Source organism: Lithobates pipiens, unplaced genomic scaffold (assembly GCF_037356315.1).
Source record: "Lithobates pipiens isolate NorthernLeopardFrog02 unplaced genomic scaffold, aLitPip1_a1.2 Scaffold_13, whole genome shotgun sequence".
NCBI lineage: Eukaryota > Metazoa > Chordata > Amphibia > Anura > Ranidae > Lithobates > Lithobates pipiens.
Genome location: NW_027507718.1, coordinates 131,359,954 through 131,377,375, shown reverse-complemented (window position 1 = coordinate 131,377,375; position 17,422 = coordinate 131,359,954). Strand labels below are relative to the sequence as shown.

General features: G+C 44.2%; 1 protein-coding gene across 1 annotated transcript in view; it reads left to right on the top strand.

Moving 5' to 3' along the window:
* NCLN (nicalin) overlaps positions 1-17,422 on the top strand; it is a 54,399-nt gene that overhangs the window by 18,919 nt on the left and 18,058 nt on the right. Inside the window, exons 8-10 of the mRNA XM_077475582.1 lie at positions 145-284; positions 541-719; positions 16,891-16,978. Of these exons, the coding sequence (XP_077331708.1) occupies positions 145-284; positions 541-719; positions 16,891-16,978 (407 nt within the window). The remainder of the gene's footprint in view (positions 1-144; positions 285-540; positions 720-16,890; positions 16,979-17,422) is intronic.

Sequence of the window (17,422 nt, the reverse complement as noted above, 5' to 3'; positions counted from 1 at the left end):
ATATTTACAAACAAACTTCTTCTGTTATGTTATCAGTTGCTTGTCTTTTCCACTTATATTTTGATGAGCAAGTGTGGGAGGGGTTTTGGGACTGCATCTTAAATGTTTTGTTTTAATCCTCATAATTTTACATATGTTTTATAGATTCTAGTCTACTTCAAGAAAATGTGGCCTTTATACTTTGCCTGGATACAGTTGGAAGTGGAAACAGTTTGCACCTCCATGTTTCCAAACCTCCCAAAGAGGGCACCTTGCAGCATGCTTTCCTTAACGAGCTGGAAATGGTAAATTAATAAAATTCAAAACAAGAGTACCTCTTAACTTGTTGGAAAGAAGTGTACTGTCTGCCTATAATTCTTCTTCCTGTACAAGCTTGAACTGAAAGGAAGCATATGATTGGTTGCTGTTAACAAAAGTGTCGGGGATCAGGAGTGTGAACTGTTGTGGGATTGAAATTTTTAATTTTTTTTCCATTTCTGCTAGAGTACTTGAATTTCTCTAAGTTTTTTTTTTTTTTTTTTTTTTTTTTTTTGGGTAAAGATTATCTCCAATCAGTTTCCTGAAGTGAAGTTTTCTATGGTTCATAAGAAGATCAACCTGGCAGAAGATACATTGGCCTGGGAGCATGAGCGATTTGCTATACGAAGACTTCCCTCTTTCACCATCTCTCATTTAGAAGGACATCGCAGTGGTCACCGTAACAGTGTCTTGGATCTCAGGTAAGATGGTCATCAACATATGGGGAAAATGCCAACATTGTATTCTAAGGGAAAGTGTGTGCATGCTTGTTTATATGGTAGCATAGTATATTTCTTTTAAATGCTGCTTGTCAGTTACTTAGTGTATACGAACCCCAACAATGATTTTCACCTATTTACTTTAATTTGGTCTGTTAAATATACCATTTGAAATATCGTGAGCTGGTAGCGTCCATTCCCTAGACCTGTGCTTACTATTATCAGTTGCATTCTTCCAAGTTATCTATCTGGACTACTGAACACCTCCCCCTCTGTTACAGAAAAAAAGAGGGGGTCCTGTAGTCCTATCTAGGGTGACAACGCTGCTCCATAGATGCAATGCATTGTAAGCGTTTTCACCCTAGGTCAGGAAGAATGACGCTGGCAAGATATGTAGGTGGTTAAAAAGCCTGAAAAAAGGCATCTAAGGTATCTTCATAAATGTAGAGCTTTAAAAAGGTGCAATATTTATTATTTTTTACTTAGTTTTTGGATAGGCTTCATAAAAAAAAAATGCATCTACTCCTTATAAAGCTATAATAGGAAAGTAAAAGTTTTTATTTTACATCCATTAAGGGACACTGGAAGTCCTTTAACTTTGGGTTATGTTGCCACCCACAAGGATTGGACACTGGTGAAAAAAAAAAACTGCCCAGGATTCCCTTCCTTTAGCAGCATGCCTCAGTATTTTGCTAGTGTCCTAAGAGAAAGTATTGTTTTCTGCATCTCCGCTGTATGAAAGACGAACTTATGTTTTTGCTACCACTTTTTTTTTTTTTTCCCTCCGTGATAGACTCGTATACATTGCTGCTGGAGCTTTGTCCCTTCGATTGCAGCTCTCATGCGGCCATCCTCAGTGTTTGTGTGTTTGGTGTTTGGAGTGCTTTCTGGCACTTTCCATACTTTATCTGGATAAGTTAACTGCAAAGTGCTTTTAAGGTCCAGAGCCATTGGCATTGCCCTCAACTCTTGCCCCGTCTCTGAGGACTCGCTTAATGAGCTGGTTGAGCAGCAGGGAACTACTTCAATTAGGTCACCATTCTTCCTTGTTCCTGCTGGTTTTACTGTAGAAGGTGGTAATTGGGTGCTGCGTCATATGCTGGGTGATGTGTTGTCTGCACATGGTCTGAGCTCTTTCCCACCATACAGCATCAGGAAAGCATCTCCTAATGTGGCAGAGAATCAAGTGGAGCTTTTTTACAGCTTCCCCCCCAGTGACCTTGGTCACCTTTGGCCATCTGTCCCTCACCTGCTGCCAGCTGTCTGAGTTTCATGAGTACCTGAGGCCTCTCACCTTTAACCCATAGGTTTCAATGTTTCTGATTCTGGACACAGGGAACAGTGTATCAGAGTCCTCAGCTCATAATCTGCCAACATCTCCAGGGCTGCTTGCAGTGCATCTACTGACTGCAAAGATCTGCAGCCTGCAATCCAAGTGATTTTCTGCTTTTAGAGTCTGTTCTGTCCTTTGAGATCCATTTGGACTATTTAGGTGTTTCCGGAGCCTCTTGGCTGAGGTTTTTTACCATAGTCATGCATGATATTGGCTCAAATCTCCCAGTTATCGGCTGACTCTGGTTGTAGAGGACGCAGGCATGCTCCTAAGATCCCTCCTGCCAATTCTGTATCTGATTGGCCGACAGCCTTGGTGACATCAGAGCCATAAATAAATCATAAATCATAAACTCTTATTGACTGGTGTGACTTACCTCTTTAAAAAAAAAATAAAAAAAAAATGACAATCTACCGCTCCCGTTACTCACAGCATTACATTGCTTTGTCACACCTGGTGTGTTTTGTTCTTGGCAAACCGGAAGAAACGCATCTTGCAGGGCAGCATACTGTGATGTCGAGGGTAGGCTAAACACACAGAAGCAGGAAGATGTGTGGTACATCACCCAGGAAATGAATTTACCCACACTGCTGGTTCTATGCACTTTATCTGTGAGTAACTTGATTGGTTTTAAGGGTTTTAATAAGATACAGTCTCGCGCTATGAGCCTTTCCTCCTCTCTTGTGCTTTCTAATGAGGGTTTTTTTCTCTCTTTCTATTAAAGAAGAATAGATGTATAAAAGCTATACATCGCCAGATATCTTTCCAGTTCAGTGCTGTTTGACCATCTTATTTCATAGAGGTCATTGGTATCCAGTGAGTGTGGTATATCCTTGATTTTGTAGATTCATCAGCACTATGATACAAAAGTTTGGATTTTTCTTCTTCACATGCAATATTTTACAGGACACTGATATGGGGGAAGGACTTTTATCTAATTCACTTCATTGGTTTGGATAATTTTACATTTTTATTTGCTATGTTATTTATTTTATTTTTTGTTATAGCTGTAGTTAGATATGTTCTAATGTTGGTGTATTTAGCAGCTAGATATAGATACAATGGGTTTATGGTTTTCTGCTAGGTAGAGTGCAGAATTTGTTAACAAACAGGGAATTTGCCTGATTTTGGATCTCGAAGCTCTGAATGTCTTCATTCAAGTCCAAAAATTACACATGGAATCTACCAAAATGTTATCAGTGCCTTTCTTTACCATGAAGACTTTCTGGTAAGATGCTTACCTACATGCCCCTATTTTTCCAGTGCACCAGCAATTCCTACGTCATGACCCTGCCTTTTGCCCTCTCAATTGCATCTCAAGTATTTACCAAGCTGCTGGCCACAGTACTAGTCCTGCTGCATTCTCATGATATCCTCCTTGTGAGTTACTTAGACAACCTCCTGTGGACAACATTACATTAACTGTCTGTTTTAGTTATGCTTTTTTTCATGAGAATCCTAGGTCAGATATTGGCTTCTATCAATGCAGTCTCATTTGCTCACTCTAGGCCTCTACAATGCAACATTCTGTTGTCATGGAACAAGTCTGTCTGGTCTGTTGATAGACTGATTTGTCTATCAATGAAGACCAGGTTATCCTTGGTCTGACAGTTCAGGAATCTGGCTCTGTAGTTGAAGTCCTTGCCAATTTTTGGAAGATCCTCACAATGGATGTCAGACTGTAAGGCTCAGGGGGAACATTGTTGGAGCAGGAGAATAGGTCACCTTTTGGAGAAGTGTCGCGTCTCGATCAACCTTCTGGAACATTGGGTGCATTGGTTGTTGCTGTAGCATTGGACCCTCCTACAGTGTACGGTCATCTGATCCTGATCTAGATGGACAATGCCACGACAGTGATGTGCATTGAATCTTGTCTTGGACAGAACTTCACATTGCACCCTTGACAGCTATGTAAATACAAGGTGTAGATGACTGGCAGGCAGACCTCCCCAGCTGGCAGTGCCAAGACCCAGAGGAGTGATCTCTGCACCCAAAGGTGTTCCAGGACCTGTCAAAGGTAGGAGACACCGAATGTAGACTTACTGACCTCCAAGATCTACATACTGAACAGGTTTGTATGTAGGTACAGGGATCTCCTTGCAAAATAGTAGATGCTCTAATGTATGTATGGGATCAGTACACCCTTATCTATGCTGTTCTGCCCCTGAAACTTTTTCCTGGTCTGCTTCACAGGATCGAGGTGGAGGGCTTTCTGGTGATCCTCTTTGCTCCAAACTCATTTAGGTGAATGAGGTACGCCAACCTGGTAAGGTTCCTGCATGATGTTCTGTGGTCTTTGCCAGGATCATCAGGATCTTACGCCCCAGGGAAACCTTTTTCTTTATCGCACATCATGGGACACAGAGCCACAGTAATTGCTGTATGGGTTATATGGCACCTTCAGGTGATGGACACTGGCACACCCTAGACAGAAAGTTCAATTCCACATATAACCCATCCCCTTACCAGGAGTACCTCAGTTTTTTTTTTTTTAGTTGAGCTCCTCTGGAACATTCCTTGTTGGGACAAGCTATGCAACTGGACCCATTCAAAGTGTATTTTCCAGGCCGAATTGAATGGTACCCGGGCCTCGTGTCAGAAGAAACTGGGTTTTGCCTGTAACACTTCTCATTTTAGACCCCGGGATCCAGTGTGTGTGTGTGTGTGTGTGTGTGTGTGTGTGTGTGTTTTTTTTCCAGCCCAGGCGTGTGGATCCCCCAATAAAAAGGAGCCCCGGTTCTTGAACAGTTTTTAACAGAGCCCACCATGAGTGGTGAAGATTGGGTCTGGTTACCACAGAACCTTGCAGCTGGATAAGGTAAGGGAGATTCCTAAGGATTTTTTTTTTTTTTTAATTCTTGTGGTTTTTCTCCTTTAAGTAAATGTTGTCATATAGTTGCCACCAGGGGCTGTCAAGAGCACATACCTGATTCCATGCTTGTCAGTCTCGCACTGTGTCACAAGCTGCATGCTTCCTCCAGCCCAAGCCCCAGTTAAGATGTGGGAAGAGGGGTTTCCTCTTTTGAATGCCCCCCCCACCTGGACAGCTTCTCTCCAGGAGGCAGGGGAAGCATGGCTCAGTCGATGGTATGCCACGCGGCTCCCGCTGCCGCCGCCATTACGACGGTTCCCCATCCAGCAGCTCTCCTCCTCCAAATGCGATCTGGGCCCCGCTCGCGTGGGAAAACAGTTTATTTTCAAAAAGATGAGCGGTGGGTTGCCGGAGGAAGGGGACAGGGCTTGTCTGCGTGGTTCAGCGTCCACAACGTGGACTGTGTAAGCTATAAAGTGCACCTTTTTCAGGTGCATACAGCTGAAGGAGGGACACAGAGCAGACGGGTGGCATGTGTGTGTTGGTGACACAAGCATTCCCAGGGCATGTTTACTTAGCGTCAGGCTGAGCTTCAATAGCAGCGGCAGTTGCTGGACTATTGCTCAGCAAGTGGGTGAATTTTTCTGGTAGTACCTCTGCGTTTGTGCTCAGCACTATAACCAGAGGGGGTGGTACAAATACCACAAAACACAAGGGCACAAAGGGGTCACCCTCAGGTCCTAAGAACCCTCCCTCTGCAACACCATTCTCCCTCGAAAGATCTAAGGAGGCTGGTCAGAGTGAGCCATAGGGGTCATCAAGGGCTGCATTTGCTTCCGACATTTCAGCCCTGTCTATATAAATGAGGTTTTCTCCTTGGCTATGAGTGGATTGTAGGAAAGGTTAGCGGCTTTAATCGCATCTTCAGAGTGGAAGAAAGCACATTAGGTCCCCTTCTACCACCCAGGATCCTCAAACAGAGGAACAGTGGGAGAGTAAATATTAATCCCCCTTGGGACCATAAAGAGACTGATGACTCCTCTTCTGAGGGATCAAGTGGGGGTGGACCTCCTTCAGCGTCACAAGCTGAGAAGTTAATGGTGCATTCTCTTGCTGAAATGGTCCGCTCCACATTTAAGCTACCTTTAACTGAGTCAGTTGAAGAACCCACTTGTTTGGGTTCACTAAAGCCTCCTCATGCTTTGCTTTTCCTGTCCATTCATTGCTGGAAAAGCTCTTATGTATTCTGAGTGTGATCACCCAGATAAGCATTTTTTCCCTCCTAAAAATATTCCAACACTTTATCCTATGGAGGAAAAATTTACTAAGAACCTTTGTGAATACTCGCAACCTTTAGACACTGGTGAAAAAACTGAAGTACTCTTAATATGGGAGGGATTATATAGGGGAGGAACTCTCTTGTAATTGGGGTTACCAGTGTCAAGTCAACTGAAGGTGACTAACCCACCAAGTAATTACTAAGCCTCTGTGCCCCATGATGTATGAACAAGAAACTTAATTTTCTGTTTGTAGCCCTGCCTTTTGGTCTGTCTACTGCACCTCGGTTGTTTACAAAACTTCTGGCCAGATTAAGTACACGAGGTATAACAATAATGGCTTACCTAGACGACCTGCACTTGATAGACCGGTCGGTAGCCCCCTTGGACCAAAGCATGGTCTCCACCAGTCAGCTACCTGGAATACCTAGGTTTGGTCCTCAACCTATAGAAATCTTCTTAAAAGCCAGTAAGAAGATTAGAGTACTTGGGTCTGGTTATAGATACAGCCCAGAAGAAGGTCTTTTTACCCCAGGCAAATATCAGCTCCATAAGGGAGCTGGTTCAGGTGGTCAGGGCAAAGAAGGGTCATTTTTATTCACCTTTTGTATGTGGTTGTTGGGAAAGATGGTGGCTTCATTTGAAGCAGTTCCCTATGCTCAGTTTCTTTCGAGACTGCTGCAAAATAGTAACCTATCTGCCTGGAACAGGAAGGTCCAAGCACTAGATTTTCTGATGCGTTTGTGGCCAAAAGTGCACCAGAGCCTCAGTTGGCAGAGGATATCCAAGAATCTGCAGGGGAAATCCTTACCAGTTACCTGGAAGGTGGTAACAACATATGCCAGCCTTTCGGGTTGGGGAGTAGTCTGTCCGTCCAAGGGAAATGGTCCAGAACCGAAAGGACTTTGCCCATCAACATTCTAGAGATTCTGACAGTGTACCTAGCCCTAAAGGCCTGGATATTTAGGTTGCGGGATTCTCCTGTCAGGATTCAATCCGACAATGCTGCAGCAGTGGCTTATATCAATCACCAAGGAGGCAACAAAAGTCCAGGCAGAGGTAAACCATATCCCAGGGGTGCCCAACCAGTGGCCCGGGGGCCACATGTGGCCCGCTGAGCCATCTGATGTGGCCCGCGACCTCCTTCTGTGGGATGGCGGATTGGCAAGCCCAGATCATGGTTTGCAGACCCGCCGTCGCAGATCATCTGTGTTTTTAATGAGGCCGACAAAGCAAGCAGCTGTGGAGCAAAAAACGCGGTCTGTCTAGGCGGATCGGATCAGAGGACCTATAGAGTAGAGTGAGCTGCATCAGTGTCCGCTTCTGCATGGACCTGTCATCCGCCTGCTCTGCTCATTGTGGCCCGCGACTGGTTACCAAGTTGCTTAAGTGGCCCTCGCTCTTCAAAAGGTTGGGCACCCCTGCTGTATCCTAACCTGGGCAGAAAAGCGTGTGCCGTGCATATCGGCAATCTTCATTCCAGGGGTAGAGAACTGGCAGGCGGACTACTAAAGTCCCCAGCAGTTGTTCCCAGGGGAATGGTCTCTTCACCCCGACATCTTCCTGGCTATATGCCAAAGATGGGAGATCTGTTTGCGTCCAGGTTCAACAACAAAGTCGACAACTTTGTGTCAGGGTCAAGGGATCCACTCGCATGTGCAACAGATGCATTGGTGACCCCGTGGGATCAGTTCTCACTGATTTATGCAATCCCTCCTATTCTGCTACCTCAACTTCTTTGCAGGATCAAGTGGGAAAGAAAGTTGGTAGTTCTTGTGACCCAGAAGATCTTGGTATGCAGAAATAGCAAAGATGGTGGTAGGGGACCCATGGACCCTACCACCACATCCAGACCTGCTATAGCGGGGACCAGTGTTCCATCCTACTTTACAAGCGCTAAATTTAACGGTTTGGCTATTGAATCCCACATTCTGAAGAATCGTGGGCTTTCAGGATCTGTGATATCTACTTTGATTAATGTAAGGAAGCCAGCTTCCAGTGTCATTTATTATACAGTCTGGAAGGCATATGTTTCTTGGTGTGAATCCAGGGGTTGGCACCCTAGAAAATATGTCATAGGCAGAATTCTTGCTTTTCTGCAAATGGGGTTAGAGATGAAACTGGCCTTGAGTACTATCAAGGTCTTGGCCTTATCGGTATTATTTCAATGTCCGCTTGCTTTGTATTCTTTGGTCTGTAGCTTTATACAGGGGGTAACTTGGCTTAATCCTCCGGTTAGAGCACCCCTGAACCCTTGGGACTTTAATTTAGTTCTGTCTGCATTACAAAAACAGCCTTTTGAGCCGATACAACACATTCCCTTGGTCCTTTGACAAGGAAACTGGTGTTTTCTGATAGCCATATCTTCTGCAAGAAGGGTATCAGAGTTGGCGGCTCTTTCTTGTAAAGAGACATATTTAATCATTCACAAGGATAGAGTAGTATTGCGTCCTCATCCCAGCTTTCTGCCAAAGGTGGTTTCAGGTTTTCATCTAAACCTTTTTTTTCCAGAATCCTGTTCTACAGAAGAAAAGTCACTACATTCTTTGGATGTAGTGAGAGCAGTCAAAATCTATTTGAAGGCGACTGCTCCAGATTCAGAAAACAGATGTTTTGTTTGTGTTGCCTTAAGGTCCTAGGAAAGGACAGGCAGTGTCAAAATTCACTATTGCCAAATGGATCCAGCGAGCAATTATTCAAGTTTATGGTTTGAAGAGGAAAGTTTCACATTTTTAAATCATAGAGCACCCTACCAGGGCTATTAGTGCTTCGTGGGCAGTGTGTCACCAAGCCTCCATGGCTCAAATCTGCAAGGCCGCAACTTTGTCTTCAGTTCATACATTTCACCAGATTCTATCGGGTGGATGCAAGAAGGCATGAGGATATCGCCTTTGGGCACAGCGTACTGCAGGCAGCAGTATAGGTCCTCAGGTCTGATTGCACTCTACTATTGTTAGTGTCCCCTCAGATAGCATTGCTCTTTGTCATCCCATACAGTAATTGCTGTGTCCCATGATGTATGATAAATAAAATAGGATTTTTATAACAGCTTACCTGTAAAAAATCCTTTTCTTGGAGTACATGACGGGACACAGAGGTCCCTCCCCTCTTTCTGGTTACACATGTATTGCTTTGCTACAAAACTGAGGTACTCCCAGTAAGGGGAAGGGTTATATGTGGATTTGAACTTCCTGTCTAGGGTGTGCCAGTGTCATATAACCCATACAGTAATAACTGTGGCTCCGTGTCCCGTGATGTACTCTAATAAAAGGATTTTACAGGTAAGCTGTTATAAAAATCCTATTTCTTTTCTTACATCGGGGGACACAGAGCCATAGTAGTTACTATGTGAGTTATAGGGCCACTGATGGTGATGGACACTTGCACGCCCTGTTGCAGGTCCAGGATTGTGGGTAACCCGAGGTTCCCCAGTTCCTGAAGGTTTCCTAAAAGGTCTCAGAGCCCACTGTGAAGGGTGAAGATTGGGTGTTTTATCTCTGATAAAACCCTGCTGCGAGGTAAAGGTAAGGGAGATTTTCTCAGGAATTTCTCCTATGTATAATGTTGTCATGCCTATGTGTCACCACTGGGGGCTGTATTGAGCACTCACTGTCCTGATGCTGGAAACAGGACAGAAGCCTTCATTCTCTTCTCCTTCAGCCGTAACAGATCTTCCAGTAAGAAGGGGGGTCTGCTTCGCTTCCTGTGCTCCCAAAATAGTTTTTCTCCCTTTCGGGGGATAAGATGCGATGCCAAACTAGTTTACTTAAAAAAAAAAAAAAAGAAAAAAAAAAAAGAGAGAGACAGACCTTGGCCGCTCAGCGAAGGATTTACCCCCCGCTCCATGCCTGCCTGTCCAGGACGCCACTTGCGTGGGAAAGCACTTTCCTTTGAAAGGAGGGGGGACGTAATTTGCGTGCAGGGGCATGGCTAACGCCAGCCACACATGTAGGAAGCTGATTTTGGCGCTGTATGTAATGAAAGCTGCTGGCTGTGGAGGGACAGAGTAGGAGGATGGCTTGATCGGGTTAGTGACGCAGGCTTTTTCCCTTTGTCACATTATACTTTACCAGGCTAGTATTAATAACCGCTAATGGCGCTGAACTATAGCCTAGCAATGTACATTCTTTTGCATAGTGCCTCTGCTTCATGCTTCAGGCTATGAATGGTAATGGGACCAGGAACTTCTCTAAAGGGGTCAATGTTTTTTTCACTATAAACTGAATCCATTTCCAAAAAAATGTCATCCTCCTCTGAGAGGGCTACGGCTAGTCACATTGAGCCGTCAGGGGAAGCTGTTGTTGCAGAAAACACTTCAGTCCCTTTTATATATCATACAAAAGATTTTTCCTCTACCATTTGTAAATTGGAAAGAAGATTAATGCTATGATGTCTCCATAGTGGGGCTAAACATAGCAGATTCCCATCTAGTCCTCAGGACCCTCTTATTGAGGTGCATGAGGCTAGGGATCAGGTAGATCTTCCCAAATATTTGGAAGATACTTATTTATCCTCTTCTGAGGATCCTAATATAGGAGTAGCAGCACAGGACAAGTTGCTTGTGTACTCCCTTACTCAACCCTTTTTGCTGCCTGCAGCACAGGTTCTTGATGAACCTACCTCTGATTGGGTTCATTAGAACCTTCCCCATCTGGGGATGTTTTTTCCTATTCATGCATGGCTAAAAAAGCTTATGTATTCTGAATGGGAACCTCCGCATAAAACAATATTATCCTCCCAAGAAGTTCTCCACACTTTATCTATGAAAGATGATTTCTATGAAGAAAATGGGGGGGGGTTTCCAACAATTGATGCTGCAATTCCCTTAGTGAGCAGAGTCTCACGTGTCCGGTGGATAATGCACTGATGATATAGGATCCAACAGATAAAAAGTTGGAACTTCTTTTTAAAGCGGGGGTCCACCCTAAAGTGGACCTTCCGCTCTTATCGGAATCCTCCCCCCCTCCGGCACCACAATTGGCACCTTTCAGGGGGGAGGGGGGTGCAGGTACCTGTACAGTACAGGTATCTGCACCCACTTCCGGGATAGCTCTCTGCAGAAAGGGGTGTAGATTACGCCCCTTTCCGAAAGTCCCCCACTGCCTGCTGGGAAACACACAGATCCCAGAGGCAGCGGGTCCATCCTTATTGCGCAGCGCGACTCGCGCATGCGCAGTAGGGAACCGGGAAATGAACCCGAAAGGCTCCACTTCCTGATTCCCATACCCAAGATGGCGGCGGCAGCACCCGAGAGACGATCGAGAGATCGGCTTCGGGTGCCGACATCGCGGGCGCGCTGGACAGGTAAGTGTCACTATTTTAAAAGTCAGCAGCTGCAGTATTTGTAGCTGCTGGCTTTTAAAAATAAAAAATAAAATAAAACGTGGACTCCCGCTTTAAAGACTGTCTTTTGCAAGTTCAGTAGCGCATCTGGTTCTTGCTGCAATTGGTGTATCTCAGTCCGTTAAGGTACAGTTTGTGGAGATGCTTGAAATACCCGATTAGCAGGCCCGGCAATGGGCTGGTGTATCTGACGCACTGTCTCACAGTAGATGCTATGAAAGACTCTATAATTTAAGCCTTATTGCTTATGCTTGGACTAGTGCGTTCTCGCAGAGTTCTGGGGCTGAAAAATTGATCAGCCGAAGCACTCTGTAAAAAGCTCTTAGACAGTTTTTTTCCCCTTCATGGGGTACGGCTATTTAGAGATGATCTGGATAAGTACATCCAAAGGACCTTTAATGAGAAAAGCTCTCTTTTACCAGTAAAGAGGTTCAAACATTTCTCCTTTTAATCATGCTGCCTCTAGGCAGTCTCGACTGCCTCAACCGTCAGGTTTAAGGGAAAGTCCCCAAGGGCAGCACCAGGGTCAGAAGAGATCTTGGGGCAGAAAGCCCACAAAACAGAATGCTAAAGCCTTCTCATGAAGAGGCACCCCACTCATTCAGGTGAGGGGAAAGGTCCTGCGATTCTCAAGATCTGGCAAGAACAATGTCAAGACAGATGGATTTTTTTCTCTAGGTTACGACGAGAGTTTCCGTCTCCTCGTTTTGTTTTGTTTTTTCTGAAAGAAAATGTTCCCAAGGATCCAGAGAAAAAAAGTCTTTCTGGCCTCTGGATCAGCTGTTATCCTCAGTCGGGGATATCAGAGGTTCCCTTAGTGGAACAGGGCACAGGGTTTGGCTCAAAACTTTTACTGTTATAGAACCAGAGTAAGACCCATTCTAGATCTCGACAATCTGAATCGGCACTTAAACATCCGATCTTTTCATAATTCGATCGGTTGTGTCCATCCTGCAAGGAGGGGAGTTTTTTGGCTTTAATCGATATCAAAAATGCGTATCTCCTTGTGCCAAATTTTTCCGCTCACCAGAATTTTCTGTGTTTTGAAATATATAATTTATCTTTTCAGTTGTGGCCCTGCCATTCGGTTTAGCCACAGCACCACGGGTGTTCTGAAAGATTCTGGCACCTCCTTTAGCCAGATTAAGGGCTCAAGGCATAACGGTCCTAGCTCATTTAGAAGATCTACTTTTAATAGATCGTTCAGTCTCGGGTCTAAAACCAGAGTCTGATCACAGCTGTAACTACCTGAAATTTCTGGGTTGGATACTCAACCTAGGAAGACTCTCCTTAAAACCATCAAGGAGATTACAGTACTTGGGGGCTGGTTATAGATACCATACAGAAGAAGGTATTCTTACCCCAGGCAAGAATCGGTTCCATTGTAGGACTAATTCAACTTATCAAAACAAAGGAAAATTCCTTCCATTCGGCTATGCAGGAGATTGTTAGGGGAAATGGTGGCCTCCTTAAAAGCCATCCCTTACACAAAGTTTTTACTCAAAAACTGTTTCAAAATGCCATCCTGTCGGTCTGGCATAAGAACATTCAGGCCTTGTTTGTTTCCAATACGCTTGGCTCCCGACATAAGTCAGAGCCTAAATTGGTGGTGGTTATCCAGTAAAAGGAAAAATCTTTTTCCTGGAAGGTGTTAACAGATGCCAGCCTTCTCGACTGGGGAGCAGCACTGGAAGAAGATTCTGTCTTGGGGACATGGTCCAGGTTAGAGGACCTTGCCTATCAACTTTTTGTAATATTCAGGCAGTACATCTGGCCCGAGAATCTGGGATGGTCAGACTACGGGACTGTCCTGTCGGTGTTCAGTCTGACAAGGCCCCGGCGGTGGCTTACATCAATCACCAGGGGGCCATGAGAGGTCCTGCAGCCCAAAAAGAGGTGAATAATGTTCTAGCTTAGGCAGAACACAACATTCCTTGCCCATCGGCAGTTTTCATTTCAGGAATAGAGAATTGGCAGGCGGACTACTTGAGTCGCCAATAATTTTTTCCGGGAGAATGATCTCTTCACCCCGACATCTTCCTAGCAATATGTCAGAGATGGGGTATTCCGGACATGGACCTATTCGCGTCCAGATTCAACAACAAAGTCCACAACTTTGTGTCGAAAAAGGGATCCGCTAGCAGGCGGAACAGATGCATTAGTCTTCCTATGGGATCAGTTTTCATTGATCTATGCATTTCCTCCAGTTCTGCTACTTCCGCGCCTTCTCCGCAGGATTAAGCAGGAAAGAAAGGAGGCGATTCTGGCGGCCCCAGTGGGTCACAGAAGATCTTGATTTACCGAGATCTTAAAGATGGCAGTAGGAGTCCTTTTGGACTCTGCCATTATAGCCAAACCTTTTCGCACAAGGTCCGGTATTTCATCCTACCTTACGGACGAAAAAATTTAACAGGTTTGACTGTTGAATCCCACTTTATAAAGGATCATGGGTGATCTCCTTTGGTAGTGTCTACCTTGATTGATGCCTGGAAGCCGGCTTCCTGAATCATTTACTATAGGGTCTGGAAGGCATATGTTTCTTGGTGTGGATCCAGGGGTTGGCACACCAGGAAGTATGTCATAGGCAGGATCCATGATTTCTGCAAATGGGATCTGAAATAAAGCTGGCCTTGACTTCTATCAAGGGCCAGATCCCGGCCTTGTTGGTGCTTTTTCAATGGTCTCATGCTTCCCAATCTTTGTGCGTAGCTTATTCAGGGGGTAACTGGGATTACTCCCCCTATCAAGGCACCTCTAAATCCTTGGGATTTAAGTTTGGTCTAATTGGCTTTGCTGAATCAGCCGTTTGAACCTTTACGAGAAATTTCCTTGGCTCTTTTAACAAGAAAGATAATCTTTCTGGTTGCCATTTCTTCTGCTAGAAAAATATCGGAACTAGCGGCTCTGTCTTGTAAAGAGCCAAGGTATTATTCTTGCTTTTTTCTCCCCAGAGCATCAATCTAAGGAAGAGAAAGCACTACATTCTCTTGATGTAGTAAGAGCGATCAGAGTCTATTTAAAGGCGACCGCTCAGGTTCGTAAAACACATGTTTTGTTTATACTGCCGGAAGGTCCAAAATGTGGACAGGCAGTGTCAAAATTTTGCTATTTTTCCAAATGGATTCGACAAGTGATTGTTCAAGCTTCGACTTAAGAAAATACTTTCTTCCTATGCTAGAGCACACTCATCCAGGGCGATTAGTGCCTCTTGGGTGGTGCTTCATCAGGCCCCTATTGCTCAGATCTGTAAGGCCGCTACTTGGTTTTCGGTTCATACGTTTATCAGATTTTATCTAATCGATATTAAAGGTCATAAGGATATTGCCTTTGGGCGCAGTATACTGCAGGCTGCAGTATGAGTCCTCTGTTTTTTTGTTGGTTCTGTCTCCCTCCCTTCAGTTTCCATTGCTATGGGGCATCCCACATAGTAACTACTATGGCTCTGTGTCGCCTGATGTAAGAAAAAACAGGATTTTTAAAACGGTTACCTGTAAAATCCTTTTCTTTTGATGTACATCAGGGGACACAGAGGACCCTCCCTTCTTGGTATACACTTGTATTGCTTGGCTACAAAACTGAGGACTCCCAGTAGTGGGAGGGGTTATATAGGGAGTACACTTCTTGCCTTAGGGCATGCCAGTGTACATCACCCATCAGTTGCCCTATAACCCACATAGTAAGTACTATGGCTATGTGTCCCCTGATGTACACCAAAGAAAATGATTTTACAGGTAAGCTGTTTTAAAAATCCCATTCTACTTTTCTACATGGTTGCTGGCTGTTGACGTCCAAATAAATTATATTTTCAATGTGTATCGTCAGATGTGAAAGACTTCCTTAAATGGGCTGTAAAGGTAGAAGGCTTGTTACCTTAAAGTGTTACTAAACCCACAGCAGTAAAATCAGGCTGTATATGCAGCATTCTTGTTATACTCGCTGTGGAGCCTAAGGGACTAATCCTCTGCATTGTGTAAAAAGGTTGTTTAATCCTGTTTTCTCTCTTCCTCCCCTTCCACAGTCCCCAAACCATCTCCTGATAAAACAGTCTTTTGGGGGACAAGCTGCACATGCTAAGTTTGGTGTGTATTGCTAGAGGGTTTTTTATTTTTGTGGGAGAGTGCATGTGATCAGCATATGAGCCATAGGACAGTGAGAGTAGAATGAAAACTCCTACAAGCTTTAATCAGACACTGATAGAAGTCACAGGACTGCTCTAACTGCTGAAAAAAGGTATTTAGCCGTTTATATTTACTAAAACTATTGAATTTCCATGTTCTATTTACTGTGGAGCCCTAATATAGTAAATGCAGGATCCTGGGTTTAGTAACACTTGCATGCTCTGCATTAAGGCAATAAACCTTCTGTGCACATGATTCCACGACTTCAGCCAGGACATTGTTCTTCTGTCCCTTTTTTGTCCAGCCTTTAGTTCATGAAAAGGAAGTCTCCCTCTACTGTCTGGATGTGATTCAAGCTGTAAGAATTAGCCACAGCTTCTTTCAAGAAGTTTAATTCCCCTTTTTGTCATCCCAAGGAACCCCATAAGGGTGCACCAACTTTTTGTTCCACCCTCTCTTGGTGGCTCCAACAGATCAGTATCCAAGCTTATGGTCCCAGGTTTGGGTTCTATTTCCTGTCACGGCTCACTACTAGAGCTTTTTTAGTCTTTTCAGGTACAAGCAACTGATTCTAAGATCTGCAAAGCCACCAGCTTGTCTTCTGTTCACATAATCTAACATTTTTACCAGGTGAACATTTGTAGTCTCTTCTGATGCCAACTTTTTCGGGAATAGGATCCTTTGATTCCCTATGGCCTTGTTAGCATTTGTTTGCTGTGATAACGAACCTCCCTCAGGTGGACTACTTTTGGATGTCGTGAACGATAAAGACTACCTGTGTCCATTGATACAGGTCTCGCACTTCTATGACCATGCATTTAGTACTGCATTCATAGGTTGAATAAAGACACCAGTCCATCCAGTTCAACCTGAGTGAGTCTCTACAATGTCCCTATCCCTGTACATTGCACACTCAAATTGATCCCTACCCTCAAGGAGCCCACAATCCAAGGTGCACATTCATATACTAGGGCCAATTTTGGACAGAAGCCAATAACCCTACCTGCATGTTTTTGGATTGCTACATAACTGAGACATGCTGGTAGTGGGAGGGGTTATACTGGGCTGTCCTACATATTTTTTTGTTTGGTCCTCCTGTAGACTGCAGTATAGCCCAAAGGTTAAAGACTCAATAGACTCCAAAAAAGGATTTTATTTATTCTTAATTTTACTTTGTAACAAGATAGTGTTTTAATTCAGGCATTGTATGTTTTCCATTGATCCAAGGCTTTATTAATTTAAATGCATTGGTTTGTTGTTTGCTTTGTAGGTGGAAAGTAGACACAGATATCCTGGCACGTAACACCCGTATTCTTGCTGAGGCTTTAACTCGTGTAATTTATAATCTAACTGACAAGGTATGCTGATTTTAAGCCTGTATTGGTTTATATATTTTCCATGTACGTTATTTATCCATAATTAAATTGGTAGCAAGCCCTAGAATTTTTTTACCTACCAATAAGCTTGTAATGAAGCTTAATGAAACCCATCTTGCCAACTGTATACGTTCTGACCAAACTGGGTTTATATCAGGGAGGACAGACAATTCCAACAGTGCAATCCAGCTGATCCATTGGGTGAATTTGCAAGACACCAGTCCAGCTTGCCTTCTATGATCTACTGATGCTGAGAAGGCTTTTGATAAGTTGGTCTGGACGTATATACAAGCTGTGCTGGCCAGGCTGGGAGTCTCGGTCACAAAATACTTAAATGGATAGGGGCCTTATCTAGCCCCCTGGAAGCTCGGGTCAAGGTGAATGGAACTCTCTGGCTTTTCCCATTCGGAATGGGGCGAGGCAGGT